The sequence below is a fragment of the Barbus barbus genome (assembly GCF_936440315.1).
Source record: "Barbus barbus genome assembly, chromosome: 2".
Lineage (NCBI taxonomy): Eukaryota > Metazoa > Chordata > Actinopteri > Cypriniformes > Cyprinidae > Barbus > Barbus barbus.
The window spans coordinates 28,048,594-28,066,632 of record NC_136730.1 but is presented as its reverse complement, the minus strand read 5'-3'; the positions used below and the strand labels follow the sequence as shown (position 1 = coordinate 28,066,632).

General features: G+C 38.2%; 1 protein-coding gene across 1 annotated transcript; it reads right to left on the bottom strand.

The window, feature by feature from the left end:
• Window positions 1–10,992: 10,992 nt before the first annotated feature.
• On the bottom strand, window positions 10,993–18,026 carry LOC306879061 (G1/S-specific cyclin-E1-like). The gene is made up of 12 exons (XM_079431748.1): window positions 17,641–18,026; window positions 17,113–17,166; window positions 16,881–16,968; window positions 16,732–16,794; window positions 15,749–15,912; window positions 15,294–15,429; window positions 13,713–13,859; window positions 13,445–13,540; window positions 13,206–13,340; window positions 12,285–12,396; window positions 12,006–12,163; window positions 10,993–11,762 (listed from the first exon to the last, which is right to left on the bottom strand). Exons 2-12 carry the CDS (start codon window positions 17,130–17,132, stop codon window positions 11,646–11,648), a joined length of 1,236 nt encoding a protein of 411 aa, XP_079287874.1. The 5' UTR covers window positions 17,133–17,166; window positions 17,641–18,026; the 3' UTR covers window positions 10,993–11,645.
• Window positions 18,027–18,039: the final 13 nt, after the last annotated feature.

The following is an 18,039-nucleotide window of genomic DNA, read 5'->3' as shown; positions in this document are numbered from 1 at the left end:
AGATTTCACTCGGCATCGGGAGACCCGTACAATGCCGAACTACAAGGAGTCTGAAATAAATAATCAATGCGGGCCTATACGTGTGCACGATTGGGGGGAAGGGGGTGGTTAGATGCCCAGCTTTTGTGAAAGTAAAGTGGAAATGGCTTGTAAGGAGATGTTATGGTTATGCTAGCGATTCAAATATCCTCCTTGCTTCTTGACAGAGCGAGTCAGCCTGACAAGTAGGCTATCAGCCAAGAGATCATTAAGCTAAAGGGTTGAAGTGCCATCACCAATGTGTGGGGGATGCCATGGCAACAAGGGTTCACCCTGCTTGAGAGACAAGATAAAAAACAATGAGAGGCAGGGTGCGGGGCCGTGTAACGATCGGCACTGATCGATGGCGCACTCTTTCTCTCTCGCACTTTGCCTCTGTTCTTCCCTCTTTACAGATGGAGGGAAAAAAGAAAGGGCAGCATCATTTAGGCTTTGTGGCTAGCAGAGCTTAGGGGGTCCTTAAACACACAAGAGGGGGGAAAACAGTAAGGACAGGAACACACTGTGAAAACGGCTGTCTGTGATGATATCAATCGGTGAAAAGTTCCTGAGAGAATCCTTCACACCTTTGTGGCATTAGTTCATCCAAAAATGAAAATGATTTCAACATTTACAGTGAGTGATTGCAAACCTGACTTTTTTTTACTCTATGAACACAAAAGAAGATATTTTGCAGTATGTTTCAAAGACTTTGTTTTCTTTTGTCTTTACAATGAAAGTCAACAGAGTGAACCAGTCTGTTTCCGGAATTAAAAATCCCATTCATTTTCTCCACAGAGGGATTGATTTTGAACAATAACTTATAAACCTTTAAAAACAGACCTGCTGTGAGCTACAAGGTTGTTAATCGATGGCACATGCTTTTTTTTAAAGACATCAGTATTTTATTTTTGAACTAGTGTTAAACAGCAACTTCCTGATGAAAAACAACATTACCCATAATTTTTCAAAAAAACTATCCACCAATCAGACAATACATCACGCAAATCGTGCCAAAATAACTATTTTTATCACCCGCCCATAAAACAATGCAAATTGTCCAGTTAGTTTCCCTATGATCTCCAAACTACTTAATATGTGTATAATATGCATATTGTGCAATAAACAAAGTACACACACATATAAAAGGTTTTATGTTTATATATATATATATATATATATATATATATATATATATATATAGAGAGAGAGAGAGAGAGAGAGGAGAGAGAGAGAGAGGGAGAGAGAGAGAGAAGGAGAGAGAGAGAGAGAGAGAGAGAGAGAGGAGAGAGGAGGAGAGAGAGAGAGAGAGGAGAGAGAGAGAGAGAGGAGAGAGAGAGAGAAGAGAGAGAGAGAGGAGAGAGAGAGAGAGGAGAGAGAGAGAGAGGAGAGAGAGAGAGAGAGAGAGAGACTTGCTGGAGATATATGTGACCCTGGACCATAAAACCAGTCATAAGGGTCAATTTTTTGTATACATAAGCTTTCCATTGATGATCCGTTTGTTAGGATAGGACAATATTTGGCCGAGATAAAACTATTCTGGAAAATCTGGAATCTGAGGGTTCAAGTTCAAGTTTATTTGTATAGTGCTTTTTACGATACAAATGGTTGCAAAGCAGCTCTACAGAAAATTAAGTTTCCACAATATATTTATATATTTCAGAACCTTAATATATTTAATTTATGGCAAAATTTGGTAATTCTGTATGTTGTCTGAGCATTGGCATCCTCTGAGGTCCTCTGAGGGGTTGGCATTATCTTTTCTCAGGTGTTCGGTCATCTCAGATCATTTAAGGGTTGGATCCAGACTGAAGCTTCTGTCATTCCTAGTTACCACGGGATGTTAATCCCGTGACAGAAACAGAGAAACAAATAGAGACCTAATTAGCGTAGCTGCTGTTCCATCTAAGCAAAAATTATTTTTTTCAACCCAAGCTAAAGAATAATAATAATGTACTTGATCAGATATATAATAATCTGTATTTGATATTTTGATCATCATAATAATGTATTTGATCAGATATAACTGCAGTACAAGATTATAAAATGCATTATGTGAATGCTTGGCTAAAGAGATGTGTCTTTAATCTAGATTTAAACAGAGAGAGTGTGTCTGAACCCCAAACGTTATCAGGAAGGTACTACCAAAAGTCCAGAGTTTTGCGACCTTAGGAAGCGGGTTGGATTGTAGCGTGGTAGAAGACTAGTTAGGTACGCAGGTGCTAAACCATTTAGGGCCTTATAGGCAAGTAATAATAATTTGTAAATGATACGGAACTTAATAGGTAGCCAGTGCAGAGACTGTAAAATTGGGGGTAATATGATCATATTTTCTTGACCTGGTAAGAACTCTTGCCGCTGCATTTTGGACTATCTGTAGCTTGTTTATTGAAGATGCAGGACAACCACCTAACAGTGCATTACAATAGTCCAGTCTAGAGGTCATGAATGCATGAACTAGCTTTTCTGCATCAGAAACAGGTAGCATGTTTCGAAGCTTGGCAATGTTTCTAAGATGGAAGAATGCTGTTTTTGTAACATGGGAAATATGATTTTCAAGGGACAAGTTGCTGTCTAATATAACGCCCAGATGTTTTACTTTAGAGGACGTAACAGTGCATCTGTCTAGTTGTAAATTGTAATCCAAGAGATTCTGTGTACTGTTTTTTGGTCCAATAAGTAATATCTCTGTCTTATCTGAATTTAATAGGAGGATATTATTGGTCATCCAATCTTTTACATTTTTTACACAATCTATTAGCTTAGATAGTTGAGAAGTTTCATCTGGTCTTGTTGAGATATATAGTTGAGTATCATCAGCATAACAATGAAAACTAATCCCGTATTTTCTAATAATATTACAAAGGGGCAACATGTATATTGAAAATAGCAGAGGACCTAGGACAGATCCTTGTGGTACTCCATACTTTACTGGTGATAATTGTGATGACTCTCCATTTAAATGAACAAAGTGGTAGCAATCGGACAGGTAGGATCTAAACCATCTTAAAGCCTGCCCTTGAATACCAGTATAGTTTTGTAATCGATCTATGGGTGTATCATGGTCTATAGTGTCAAACGCAGCACTAAGATCAAGTAATACTAGCAATGAGATGCAGCCTTGATCTGAAGCAAGAAGCAAGTCATTTGTAATTTTAACAAGTGCAGTTTCTGTGCTATGGTGAGGCCTGAAACCTGACTGAAATTCTTCATCGAGATCATTTAGGGAGAAGAAAAACAGTTGCAAATTCTTCCAAATATCTCCACAAAAGAAAAAAGTCAAACAGGTTTGGAACAGAATGAGGGAGAGAAAACAATGAACTGTGCCTTTAAGCTCTCCAAAATAAAGAAGACATCTGGCAGGGCTTTCATATCAGGACAACCGAGCGTCTCCCACCGTTCTACCACATAAGCACAACGAACGCCGTCAGACACAATCAGGCTCTCTGTGGCTGGTAGAAGCTCCTCGAGACGAGTGATAAACACCTGCTAACCGAACACCCTCCTAAACGTCTCTCTGGGCGCACTCGCTTACTAGCAGCATGTCCTGATCAATCCAGTGAAAGAAATCTGTCAGGAAATCTTTAGCATTAGGTCTGCCTCCTGAATGGGGATCAGGCCCTTTCAGCGGGGCAGGGTGCGGATGGGTCTTAGGAATCTTCCTTTCCGCATCTCTGGGTGTCAATAGGGATTATGAGCATAGCTTTTATCTTTTTGAGCACACAGACTATTTACTCATTTAAATGGATGAATAAGTGTTTTCCCCCCTTCTTCGATAAATAAAAAAATAAAGCGAATTTGAATGCATTCAAATCCTGCTCCAAATTCAAATGCGGCTCCCTTATGCATCCTTTGAGATCTAATCTGTCTTTTTAATCCACGCAATTCACTGAGGGCAATTTTTTAACATACTTCCTTAAGACCTGAACGGATAAACACAGTCTAGCTATTGTCAGCCCAAAGCACCTTTCTGTGCAACTTAAGACCAACAATTCGCTCGACGATTGACTGCTTGCCAGCAGATGCAAAGCAGGTGAGTTTAAGAAGCGTTTTCAGCGAAACGCCTGAGCCTAAAGAGCAGCAGAAACATAAAGAACTTTATTTACTGCTATTTCAATGGCTACAAAAATAGGCCTTTATATCGCCATGCCATCAACATAAAAAGAGCCAATAAAACCTGTGAAGAAGCGCCACAACGACGAACAAATAAAAGCAAATTTTGACATTTCGCATTCAGCACATCTCTTTATAGGTCAGAGGCAACCCTGGCCGACCCTGCATTGTTTCTAAATGCCATTTTGTAAAAGAGGATCTCAGGAATTAATTAATGCATGGGTAGCTGCCACTGTCAAGAGGCACGCATTAAAATCAATGATTAATAAATTCAAAACACACAACAAACTCAGAGGGGAGATGAAACTAGTATTGTGTTCCCCAGGAAGCGGCCCCAGTGCGGGTCCTCCCACAAGCGAGGCGGCCACTCAGATGCCTAATGGAAAGTCGCCGATGCCAGCTGTGTGCCTGTGAATAAAATCACTTTAATTAAAGGCATTACAATGAACAGAGAATACACGGGGCAGAGTCGACAGGAAACGGCCCTCATACTTGACACACACACACACGCACAGCCAAAGCAGCATAATACCTAAAAGGAACAGACGTCCCCTAAGATCTAAACACAAATAAATCGAAAAGCCCGCAGCTTCTTTCTGAAGCTATCAAGCACAACAATTACAGTAAAACACACATAATTACATTACACAGATCTTTCCCAATGTTCTTTATTATCAGGTAATCTGGGCATAAGGGTGGCAGCCTCCGCGTTCTTAGGAAATTTAATTGGCGTTCAGACATCAGATCATTTATTTTCAGACTTCCACAAACCACGCAAATCTTTTTACTCTAAATGCTTAAGTGTAAAAAGAAATCAACATAAGGATGCTGAACACCGAACCGCAAATTGTTCATTCTGCGGCAAAAAGATTTCCAATTGTCTGTATACTTTTGAAATATCATGCAGTCATGACAGCAAAATTACTGTCCACCCCCATAGAACAGACGAAGGGTTCCTCTTAATCTGATATACAACAAAGATGAGCCCTGATTATATTCACCCTCCTCTTCTTGTTTTAAATAGACTGGGAGCAGTGCCCAGAGACAGCTGGGGTGAGCTCAGCCCAGCTGATGCCGGATCAGTGGAGCAGTTTGTCTACTCAACCATAAGGGGGCGGCAAACACAAACTCACTCAGACATATGCAATTCATTCACCAGCAAATAGCATGCAAATGAAGAAATCTGACACATGCATAACCCTCTTCTGTATCAAATATAGAACGACTGCACATGTTTAAAACCAGGCTTAGCGGTGGTTCTCTGGCTCATAAACTTCATGGGAATGTGTCATTGTTTAGAGAAAAACAGTTGAGACTGAGAACAAATGTTTCTGTGTAATCTCTTGTGGAAACGCATCAGAAACATGTCAAGTTGACAAACTTAAGAATATGGTTTGATGCTTAAAAACATAATAGGTATTGGTAACTTACAATCCTTTCCAGATTGCGTTTTACTGCAAACACCCCCACATTGGTTTCCACTGCAGTCTGTGGGTGTATTTTCTGTACTGAACAGGAGAGGGAGTATGAGAGCGAGGAGGCAGACAAGATCAAATAAGCATAAAATGAGACAGACTTTGGGCTTGTCCCAAAACACACACTTGCATGTGTGTATGTGACAGAAAGTGCGCAAAACTGAAGAATGCCAAGGTCCCTTAATGCACACTAAATCCACACCATCTCTAACACTGCAGGTTGTGATGCTATGAAAAGTGTAACACATTTTACTGGTGCAGAGATGTGTGTATATTGTAATTTTGTGATGCATAGGGACTACTGAATAGAAATGTAGGAGTATATTTCATGGTGCAAAGTATTAAATGTACAAAATGCATAAATACAGCTCTGTAAAACTTTATTTGCGTTTACATTTTACAAAACTATGTTGTAAGTGTGTCCCATTGGTAATCAAAAGTCCGAAACTTACGCTATTGTGGTCAAAATATGTCATGCAAAGTAGACATGGTCAAGTGCAAAGGCCGCAGTTGTGGTTATTGTTTTTCACAGCTCACAACTTTCTAAATTTATGGTGTTTTTGTCTACAGAATTTTATTTATATTTTAATAAAGACATTTTGTAAGCTGAACAATTATTATGTGTTAAACAACAGTACGATATCCCACACTGTACATCTATTGATTGAGCTGATCGTTCACTGTACTTCTATCCCTCACAGCCGCCTTTTCATTTCTGTCAAAAATTAAATATGGAGCAACCCTGAATAAGGTCTATATGCTAATATATGTCAAACACTAGTCTGAACAGTCTGTACAGGAGCTTTATATATGCTGCCAAGACAGAAGTGAGTATGACTTCAAAGCCTGGTTTCTGCCTAACAGCCTTTCACAGTACAAGAAAATATTTCACAGGAATATTACACATTCAGACATTTCCTCATGATCAGAGTTGTGCAGCATTTGAACTGAAGGGCGCAGAATTTCAACTCGAATTCGAATCAAGTAGAATTCCAGTGACATTTAGTTTAAAGAATTTCTCATATTCCCTGTTATCATAAACCAAACAAACAATATGTGGGTTAATTATTTCTACATGTCTATATACAATATTATATGTCATTTCAAGCATTTGTATTGCTATAGGACTTTAATAAAACGTGGGCTAATTTAATTTTACATACCAGGGTGAAATAATTCCTCGTCATTCCAATCCAAATTCAGCTTCCTGTGAAACCTCGCGAAAACATTTACTCATGAATTGAAGGGGAGCCACTTATTAAATTCTGAAATGTGCTTAAATCCTGCTTATAATCACAAACAAAGCAGGTACGTTAAGTTGCTGTATTGCAGTTTTTCTTCCGCCTAAAGTTTGTCTAAATGTTTGTAATATGTTTGTCTATGGTTACGTTACACAAAATCTGAAGGGAAAATATCAAAAATATTGAATACTTTTGAAGCGGACTGACCCATAGGTGTGCCACCTTACTAAAACACAATAAATATCATTTGACAACAATGGCTGGTGGAAACTAACCTGATACATTTTAAAAACCCGCAAAAATCTCGTCAAACTGCACATTTTCTTGCGCTTCTGCGCATGACACGCTGAGCTGGGCTTCAAAACCGCGCCCATTCTTGACTTTTGTTGATGACGTCGAGGTGGGCGCCACTCGGCGAGTCACGTGTGTAAACAGTTGCCGCCACGTGGTTTGGCGGGAAAACTTCCGTGACAGTTGAGTTTGACAGCTCACGTGACACAGTTCTTGACATAAGAGTGGTGAAAAACTGAAACTGATATTTTACTTCTAAACAATGTAGTATCAATATATTTATTGCATGAATGGCTGTAAATATTAGTGTTTAATTTCTTTAGCAACACAGGGTCCAAACCAAAAACCCGCATGGAGACAATGAAGTATGCTAAAGTGTGTGTGTGTGTGTGTGTATACATTTATATTTTTATATATATATATTAGTCAACATTTGAAGTGGATCAAAACCTTTCATTAAAGTTGTCCTAAAACCTAAAACCAAAATGTGTTCTTTCTCAAAACAACTTTTTTGATCCACTTCAAATGTTGGCCTATCTATATCTCTCTCTCTCTCTCTCTCTCTCTCTCTCTCTCTATATATATATATATATATGTGTGTGTGTGTGTGTGTGTGTGTGTGTGTATAGTGCGATAAATATATGTATAGCTATGATATTATTTTGATATAAAATGTATATTAATAAAAAAAACATACATATATATATATATATATATATATATATATATATATATATATTAATAAATAGTTTTTGGGTGATAAGGATTATTAGACTGTACTGCAAACTATAAAATAAAGAGACCCACTTAATCATGTTTTTGCTTTTATTATAACAATATTGTATTAAAAGAAAACACAATCACTTCTACTCCATTAGTTGAACTGTTCTTAGTGAAAATGAGACAATGAAGATTGAATTTTCTCATTTGAACTAAAGAAAAGTTGTGTGAATATAGCTTTTTAGCCCCCGCTACCTCTATGAACCGTAGGGGGCTTTTGATGAAGATGGCTCACTAACAACCTGAGAAAAGTACGTTTATTTAGCCTAAAACTGAGTCATCTAAATTAATTATCTAAAACAATTTACTCCCCACCCCGTGTCGTACAGGAGACAGAACAACACAACACAAACTGATTAATGCATGTAGGCTGATTATACATTTCAACCCTGACAGCACCTGAACTACTCAATTAACAATTACAAACAATTAAGCAATTCACTCAAGGACCGGAAAGCTGACTCTATTGCTGGTCTGAAAAGAAACTTGTTCTTGTGTCTTCTCCACTACTAAGTGAAGTGACTTTCAGACATTGTAGATATTTTAAACAAACTAAGAGTTACCTACCAACCAAAGATGTAACTAACATCATTTGACATCAACATCACCTTGTTCAGAAATATTATGTATTATATACTTGATGTGCAATACTGTATATATTGTATTCACAAGACTAGTAACTGTATGTGTTTATATCATTCACTTACTAAATCAATCACATCCCACTGCTGCTACACTTCACTTATTTAACTGTTTTACTCTGTGTACCTTGTCATCTGTATACTACAAACAATGTTTGTTTGTTTGTTTTAATCCATTGTAGCCATCGCCATGTGATGTGCTAAAATAACTGTAAAGTTATATATTATATCTTATAATATTTTTTACCCCCACCCCCCACCCACAACACCACCACCAATTTGCTTGTGTTATAAATTAATATAAACATAAGTGTTCTGTGTCTTTGTGGTAGCATGGAGTCAAATATTGGAGACAATAAAATAGATTTCTTTTATTTTGTAATCTATTTATAAAAGGCATGACTGGCAACTGGGACTACAAAGCTCACTGAATGCTATTTATTTATTTTAGTATTTCAGTTTAAGAATGACTGTAAATATTAGTGCTTATTGTCATTGTGGTAACATGGAGACTAAATTTCCAATGGAAAAAAAAAATCCCATTGAATTTCCAAAAATCAGTAATGACTGGCAACTGGGATTAAAAAACTTAATGCCTTTAAAGTGCTTAATGTTTTTTTCTTGTAAAAGTATTGATATTTTTACAATATATGTATATATATATATTTTCATATTTCAATCTGCCATATGCATGACTGTAAATATTAGTGTTTATTATCTTTGTGGTAACACGGTTCAAATTTCCATATAGTAATTTTTATTTTGTGATCTATTTTAACCATCTATTTAAATCAACTGGGACTTCAAAACAGCTCTGAAAAAGACAGATTTCAACACAAATGAAACACACACCAGCATTTTCTTGAGGACACAATTTCTTCGAAATATTCTTCTTCCTAAACAAATAAAAACGTAAAACAATGCAATAAGCATTGAAATCAGTTATCATGTGTTTTAACCAGAGCTTTGAGAACTCTTTATTGGATCGTGTCACATTAGTCATGGCATTATGAATATTAGTGGCAGACAGGGGACACAGAGCTCTGACTAGGTGTGACTTTTGGTGGTGGTGGCTGGGAGATCATCCAATGGGCACCTGCTGCTGCTGCCACCAGCGTCTGTGCGGAGAGAACAAAAGGAGCCATTGAGCACATAACAGCTGTTGCGCTGTTGCCTGCCTGAGAGCCCCCCGGCCCCCAGGGTCTGTCTGCTGGGGGAAGACCCCTCCTCCTCTTCAACGTTGACCTCCATACAGCTCTTTTAAGAGACTGCATCGTAGCCATCCTGCTGCCACATTGTTAAATACAGACCAGTGACATGGGACTCCATTCACTGTCAATCTGAGGAAGGTGAAGAGCTTAACATGAGGGACACAAAGCTGCTAGGAGTTGATCATTTAGGTTGAGCAGCTTTCATGTACCTCATCTCCAAATCCCTTTTGTTATCAACTGCTTGATCTGCAATAAAACACAAGGTTTTTGTAATTACCTCGGTCTGCATTGCATGATACACAATGGTCATTGTTTGGGAACAGTATGTATTGAAACAATGTATGCATGTAATGTTTCATTGAAATAATGCAAAGCATATTCAGCAGTTTGCCATTTTCAATAACTGAAATAATAATGCCAAAACCACAATTGCCTTAAGCAGATTCCAGTCACCAGCACAGCACCCAAACACTGCCAGACCAAGGCAGCAGAGCGATTGTCAGTGTGCTATGTAATGAATTACCCTCATCTCAGCAGCAGCTGTTGAGGAGCTCAGACACCTCAAGTCCAGCCTTCTGATCGTGACAGACAAAGCATCACACTGACATCTAGTGGATCATGTCCTAGGTCTCTCCGTAACACTCATTCTCAGACTGCAAGCAGAGGGCACTGTGTATGTAGATGCACGAGCGAGACAGCCATTACAGGCCCTGTTCACCATTTTGTGACGTTTTTTAGATCTCATACATGATGCATCTGCTATTTTTGACTCATCTTGTAAAACAGCCTGCAAGTGCACTTTTTTTTTCTCCAATTTGCATGGATTGCTCTTTAATAATCAGATCAACTTAGATATAAGGCTGTTCATAATTCAATTATTCCAGTTCCATTAACAGCCAAATTAGGCTGCTTTACATGTACGTCACATTACACATGCTTGAGTTTTTCGCATTAAGTTTAATGCGGCGCACTTACAGGATGTTTTGTTGGGAAATTAAAAATAGTTGGCAACTAAATTATTTTGCAATGCCTTAATTTCTACATTTCCTCATCAGTCTTGTTTCACTAACAAATTAAGAACTGCTAAACAAAAACATTTTTTTTTCCAAGTAAAATGTTATTGTAAATACACCAAAAACTTTAATGAAATTAAATATATAGTCCACAAGACATTTTATGTTACAAAATTTTAAGTCAACAAATTAAGAAACAGATCAGCATGGTATACGTAAAAACTGTCCGAGACAGTGGCTTTATTTAGACATATATAGAGAAATGTAGCAGCATCTTGTTTAAAAAGAAACCTATAAAAAGTGAATGGTCAAATTTGGTTACAAACACTTGGGAGGCGACCAGAGGAAAATCTTAAATATAAAATCTGAGTCCAAGCTTCTGAAGCTGGTGATTTCTCTGGTCCTTTCTGGCATTGGAGACTCGAGTCCCCATGACAACCTGTCAGGATTTTGCTGGTCCAAATGGCAACCTGAGCCACAGAAACCCATGCCCATATTTGTGTGGGGATCTCTGTGGTCATCTTTCCATCTGCTCCAGTCCCACCCTCTTTTAGCAGCAATCAGAGCCAGTAGCAGCTCTGAGATTTTGGCAGGTAGTCTACATTTGTAAACTAAAAAAAATAAAATAAAAACACCAAACCTTTGGACCATTAAAAAAAAAATTAAAAATAAACTTTTATGTCTTTCAAATCTCACATGGGATAAAACTACACAAAAAAAAAAGCATAAGACTTTTTGGTCTCGAGTCTTATGCAGACGCATTTGAATCGATGCTTGGGCTTAAGCTGTAATGCCTTTGATTTGTTGATTTTCATTTAAATTCATCAGTCAGGGTCGTGTCCTATTCCATACATTAACAAAGTCAGGAGACTGTGCTCTCGGGCTTCTCACTGCTGGGTGGTGGTGTGAGCACTCCAAAGGGAACTGGAGACCTCTGACTGCTCTCAATGTCCACTAGCTGGTAGGAGTGCACCTTTCCCTGAAAAATAAGACAAGAAACGAGAAAACTTTAGGCCAGAGGAAGTAAAAGAAACAGATGTTGCAGCTGGGGAAAACAATTATGCAAAATTCTACAGTGAGAACAAGATAAAGGCTACGGTTTAAGCCCAACTTTTGTTTGTACATGAATACACGCACACACATATTACATACAAATAAACTGGGACTAAAACCCAATTTAAGACAAACTAAGCTAAATGAATTTTAAAAAAAGTAAACTTACAAGCCATTCCAAGTAAGACACATGGGTCTGGATATTGTGCATATCATCTGCTGCTATTCCTTTGAATGTCTTGAGGGTTGAGCTGCCTGCTTCACGGATTGACATGGCGAAAGGGACCATCCATCTCACACACTCCTCCAAGTCACACCACTTCAGCCCTGAAACCGAATAAATCAAAGGTCACTTCCAACCAAGTCAATTTATGTACATGCTGAAATGAACAGAGCCACAGAGAAGAAATTCACAAAAATAAATAAAAAAAATAAATAAAAATCATACCTGAAACTTTCATCACTAGCTCTAGAGAAGAAAAGTGGAAGAGTGCAGAAGCTGCGAGAAGGCCATAAGAGAACTCCAGACTTCTTACATCCAGTATACACAGATCCAAAAGCTATAAAAAAAAATTAAAAAAAGCCACAAAAAGTCAAAATAAAGAGACATCCACAACACAAAGGTTATAAACAAGTCTGATTTTGCTTTAACTGGATAGTTAAACAGGCTTACATGTGTGTAATTTTTTATTGTTGCAAACACGGCAACATTTCTGCTGTAGGTTCACAACTGTCAACCCTCAAGTTCTTTAAAGAAAAACTAACAAAACACCTTGGAATTTCAGTGTTCAGTTCACAAGTTTTAAAGATGCTCCTCATTCGAACTCTGGTAAAGTAACAGTAACTTGTGCTGAACAATGTCTAGAGTTGCATTCTTTTAAAAAGCAATTCGGAAGAGTTCTATTGTCAAAAGGGATTCCCAAAAATAAAAATTGTCATTATTTCCCCACCCTCATGCCAAACCTATACAACTTGATTCAAAATATTAACTTCCACAGAAAAAAAAAACAAGTAGCATGTTTGTGACAGCCATTGTATGGACACACAGTCATTTCTAAAAACAGCTTTCACGTTCCACAGAACTCATACACAAGTTTCTTTTTTTTTTTTTTTTTGGGGGGGGGGGGGGTTATTAGGCTTTTAAAGCACTTTTCCAGTGCAGCTCCACAGATGGACTTTGTAGGGTGCATTCACATACTGGGGGCAGCTTTAAGAAAGCTAAAATCAGTAGCCCGTGTAACCGTTTTAAGCCTTCACACTGCAGAAACAACATGTGCAGAATATAAATTTAATTGAACCAGAGCCTTTTGTGGTAAATATAGTCGCACACCATATTGTGATTTTAATGTGATTAATTGTGCACTCTTACTTCTGCAATCTGCACAAATGTAGCCTGTGGGTACTGGGCCATGAGAACTTCAGCAGTCTCCTTTAGATAGGCCATCTGCATGTAGATGTTGAGCCAAGCCACTGGGGTTAAAGGACTCAAACTCCAATTCAACTCCTGAAGAACAACAAATGGTGTAAAGAGTGGTCCAATACATCATACAAGCAGCAGGGCTGCAGGTTTAGGCACAGTACTGAGATTAAATGATATGAAGAAAACACCTTCATGATGATAATCTCCATGTTAAGAATATCATCCTCTGTGCAGGCCCCATCAGAAACGTAAGCAAACTGATGCACCTTAGGAGGGTAAATTTCCTTTGGAAAAAACGCAAGTCTAATTACATTTCAAGCTTACAACATTCAGACAAATGCAGCACTTCAACTTTGAAACAAGTTTTTAAAAATGTAAAATTACACTGCAAGGATATTACAATCCTTCTCAAAAAGTTCAGGCTGAAATATAAAGGCATCTACAAGTAAAACATACCTCCATTTTGGCAGCAATGAAGAGACAGGAGATGCCAACAAGCTGTAGTGTTGTTTTGAGAACATTGTCTTGTGTGGCCATAAAGCGATCAAAGTAATCCTGACCCAGGTAAAACGTCTCACGGTGTAACTTGTACACCTCACATACCTGGAAAAAACAACAACAAAAAAACCCCAGCAAAGTTCATTGAGTGTCAAAAGCCACCATACAACATCTCAATTTTAAGAAAAGAAACAAAACCATTAATTTCCAGAAAATTTAACCTTGCATGCATATGTTAGGATATGCGTTCAGTGCATGCGTTTTAGGGCTGTAACGGTACAAAACAAAATACAGCATATTCTTTGTACTGCAGTTTGTGTTGTGATGAGGGAATAGAAGTTTTACTTTCACTTTTGAATGCAAAATGCATTTGTCAGAACTATTGTGCTGTTTGCTGTGAAATTTAACAGAACCTTGTATGTTATGACAGGCCTTAAATGCAGTACGCATCTGAAATGAGGGCAAGCCATGTTAAATACATCTGACAGGAGTCAACAATTCGCTGTATGAATACATGTACCATTAAACCCCTATTATAACATACATTTCAGCATAGTACACATGTACTTGTGTGCTTCTAATAGTGCAATTTTATTCATAAATATAAATGGAAGAGACAGAAAAACACTAGAACTACTACAAAAACAACAGACTTTGTGTGAGGGTTAATGCTGCCTTCACATGCTATCGGAAACTTCCTACTTCTGGAGTTGTAATTACGAGTTTATCATGTTCAAGTGCTTTGTCAGAACGAACAGAAATCATGGTGGACAGCCTATTCATTCTCACCTGTTTCTTGAGGAAATTGTATTAAAGCTAAAAAGGTATACATTGGAAGATTTAATCAATATCCAACAGATTTTTGAAAAAAAAAAAAAAAAAAAAAAAAAGTGTCCCATGGTAGCCATATAAACATTCACAGTGCTATCTAGATTGTAGATATTCAGCTGGCTGATTCCTAAATTTCAGCCAAATAAATGCTATTTTCACTGTTCAATACATACAATATGCATTAAATGGTTATTTATATACATGGCAGGGGAAAGCAATGTAGGTGTTGTGAGAAAGACAAAACTTTACAGTACTGCTGTGCTTCTCTCATACGCCATTTTTAAAGTTTATTGCTCGCCCAACTCAGAAACTTAGGGATCAAAATGACCTACGAGTTTCCCAGTAGAAAATATGACTAGCTCATGTCCAATTTCTAACTAGGAAACTCGTATTCACAATAATTCCGATAGCATGTGAAGGCAGCAAAAGACACACAAAGATATTTTTAATCAGTTTCTGGACAGCACAAACATGCAGACAAGAACATGTCATCCTTGTGCATCCATGTGTTGATTAGACATGCCATCAAACGGAGGGTAATTTGGGCTGTACTTGTTACTTTTTAATTTAAGAAAAGGGTGTTCCCCAAGTTCTGAGGTTTTATAAACAACCTGAGGTTTAGACAAGAATGAAGGAACTTGTAGTGTCCCCACCCCTCTTAATGAGATTAGACTAAAACGTGTGAATGGTTAAACAATGATTACAAACCTCCATTAGCCAATCCAGCAGAATCGCTCTCATTTTAGGTTGGAGATTTGGATGTCTCTCCATAACATGTGTATCTCGCAGGTAGAGTTTGTCTTTTCTAAGCAGGTTGTTCCAGACGTCATCTTTGCTTGCCCAGCTGTGTGAAATTACAGATATTGAAAGTTACTGCGTGCAATGTTCCAAAACACAACTGATTCACCTATTGATATGATAGACCAAAATCAACATATTGTCTGAATGCATAAATAAAACTCCAAGTGGGCTGGGCTGAAGATTAATACTGATATGACGACAATTCTCTAGAATGTTAACTTTTGCATTTAACACCATGCATACCACAGGTCAGTCATTAAGACCGTATGAAAGATTCTTGTCAGACAAGATATTCTACAGGCAAATTTTTAGACATGTCAATCTAACATAGCTTAAAGTCTGAAAAGTCATAAATATCTCACCAGAGGGCTGGCAGAGGAGTAGAGCGCGTAGGGGTGACGAAAATGTTTTCTGAGGAGTACTGTGTGAATCCCACACTGCCAACAGCAACCGGTTCCTCGACTTCATCAGGTGTGGGGATCCGCCTGCATGGGCTTGTGTAACCTGTGTCAGGATTCCAGCAGGCCTGTGCAGGAGGACAAGAGGAGAGAAGAACGAACCAAAAACACAGGTAAGCGCTCTAACGGATATAAACAAATACAACAGCCCACCCTCTGCAACTAGGACAGCATTCAAAGGCATTTTGAAAAGGACCTTCCATGACAAAAACAACTTGCTATGTAAATTCAAGCCATGACATTAACCCTAACCACTCAACGATAAAAAGGTGGCTGTTGATGATAAATGTGTTATGCAGGGCTGTGAGCAGCATAGATATTTGATTAACTTGATGGTGTTCTGTTTGTTGACAATGTTTTAAAATATACATTTTTAGACTGTTCTTCCACAGCTGTCTGTCAAAAATATACATCAAAACAGGCAGATATTATTTACAGGCACCAAACATGAACTCCAGTGCGACACTTCAGTTTTTAACAGTGAAAGATTGTGAGGTAAGATGCAAGTAGCTAAACATGTATTACTTGACAAGAGTGGTGTGCTTTTATTCATGTATTCCCTTAAAACCATTTCAAGTTTAATTGAATTCCTTTAAATAAAAAAATAAAAAGACCATTACAACTCAGGTTCACTCCATCCAAAAAAGACATTGTCCAAAACATTGTTATGGCCTTGATATTAGGTTCAAACTCCGTGTATACATTTACCACAGATAATATTGAATAATTTCAGTACATTTTCGCATGTCTCATCATATATTACTTTGCAATCTACAGAAGAAATAAAAATAAGTGAAATTACTTTAAGGTCACTGATATGCTATGCCTGGTGAGGCCTATGCACACACACACACACACACACACCAGCCATCATGACTCATTTATACCTGGGAAGCACATGGTTTCTTTCTTGTCATCTCTGTGATCTCTTCATCTGGATCTTGTAAATGCTGAAAATTCAAAAACAAAATGGTCAGAGACTTAATCTTTAAGAGTTTTTAGTGTGCAAGTATTAGTTGAAGAACGGTGTCCTTACAATAGCCACGTCTGCTTTTCTCTTCCTGAGACGCACTGAAATAGTTGTAGGAGCTTCATTTGTAGTGTTAACCTGCTCTGTTCTTAGCCTGCATCGAAAAGTGATATTGTTAGATTTCCACATTGTCCTGAAACTCCGTGTAAGTCACAAACTGGGCTAACTCGCTGCTACAACTTTTCCATGCACACTGATGGTCAAAACCGCCTTAAAAAGACACAAAATCGAAACTTACACTTTCTTGCTTGGCATCATATCCCCGCGTGTGACCTTCTTGGGTGTCGAGAGCCTAAAATATAAAAATGTTACTTTATAAAAATGTCCGATTTGTGGCGTTTAATCCCAACCCCCCTCATGTAAATCTTCACAAAGCGCTTTGGGCGCGGGGAAGTAGAGCTGGGCACAATGTTCAAGAGGCCAAAACTACACGAAAAATACAACCAATCACTTCAAAATCCCAGATATATGCACTTCACAGTCTATATTTTCAAAGCAACCCCGGTGCATGGTCATATTTCTATCGTTTGTATTAAAACTACACGTTTGCTTAACTCTACCCATGGGAGGCAGAAAATGGCCGAGCCAATCATTATTCCTCATTTCATTGAACCCGCTCTCTGAGCAGCTTAAAGTAAGAAACTAAAATCTATGCAATCCGATATTCCCAAATTTGCTTCCCCAAACCCTTTTAATGCATCTTACAAGTTTGGTGTTACTTTTCCCGATCTTCAACAATAGCCCCACGGTTGTGCAACGCCCGTACCTTATTGTGATGCTCTCTGAAAATGCCTTCTCTCCACGGATGTCCTCGAATGCAAAAGTTAGGATGGTGTCACACAAGGCATTATTTAGTAAAACGGCTCCAATAATCTGTAAGCAGGCAGCATATGGCTAAACTGTGATGTGTTCCGTAGTCCGCTCGCTCTGAGCTGGCGCCAGTAATTTTGCGCCTTGTCTTATAACCCGCCAGCAGTCGTTAAAAGGGGCCGTCAACGCGGGTCATTTAAAATCCCCGCTCTGCTACAACAGCAGCGAAACACTTCGATCGGTGCAGCTGGGGGACTGACACCAGCAGGAGCCAGCACGAGAAATCCTGACGTTATACTTCAAATATTTAATGCCAATAAAACAAAGTTTAGAAACGTGAACATTTTGCCGGCAA

What these genes read in the sequence shown, in the direction of transcription:
- LOC306879061 (XM_079431748.1), bottom strand. Translation starts at nt 17,132, where the DNA reads ATGATGCCAAGCAAGAAAGT. An exon ending in TGCTGGATTGGCTAATGGAG is followed by an intron (nt 13,860 to 15,293) that starts GTTTGTAATCAT and finishes TGTTTTTTCCAG; the next exon opens with GTATGTGAGGTGTACAAGTT. An exon ending in TCATTGCTGCCAAAATGGAG is followed by an intron (nt 13,541 to 13,712) that starts GTATGTTTTACT and finishes TTTTTTCCAAAG; the next exon opens with GAAATTTACCCTCCTAAGGT.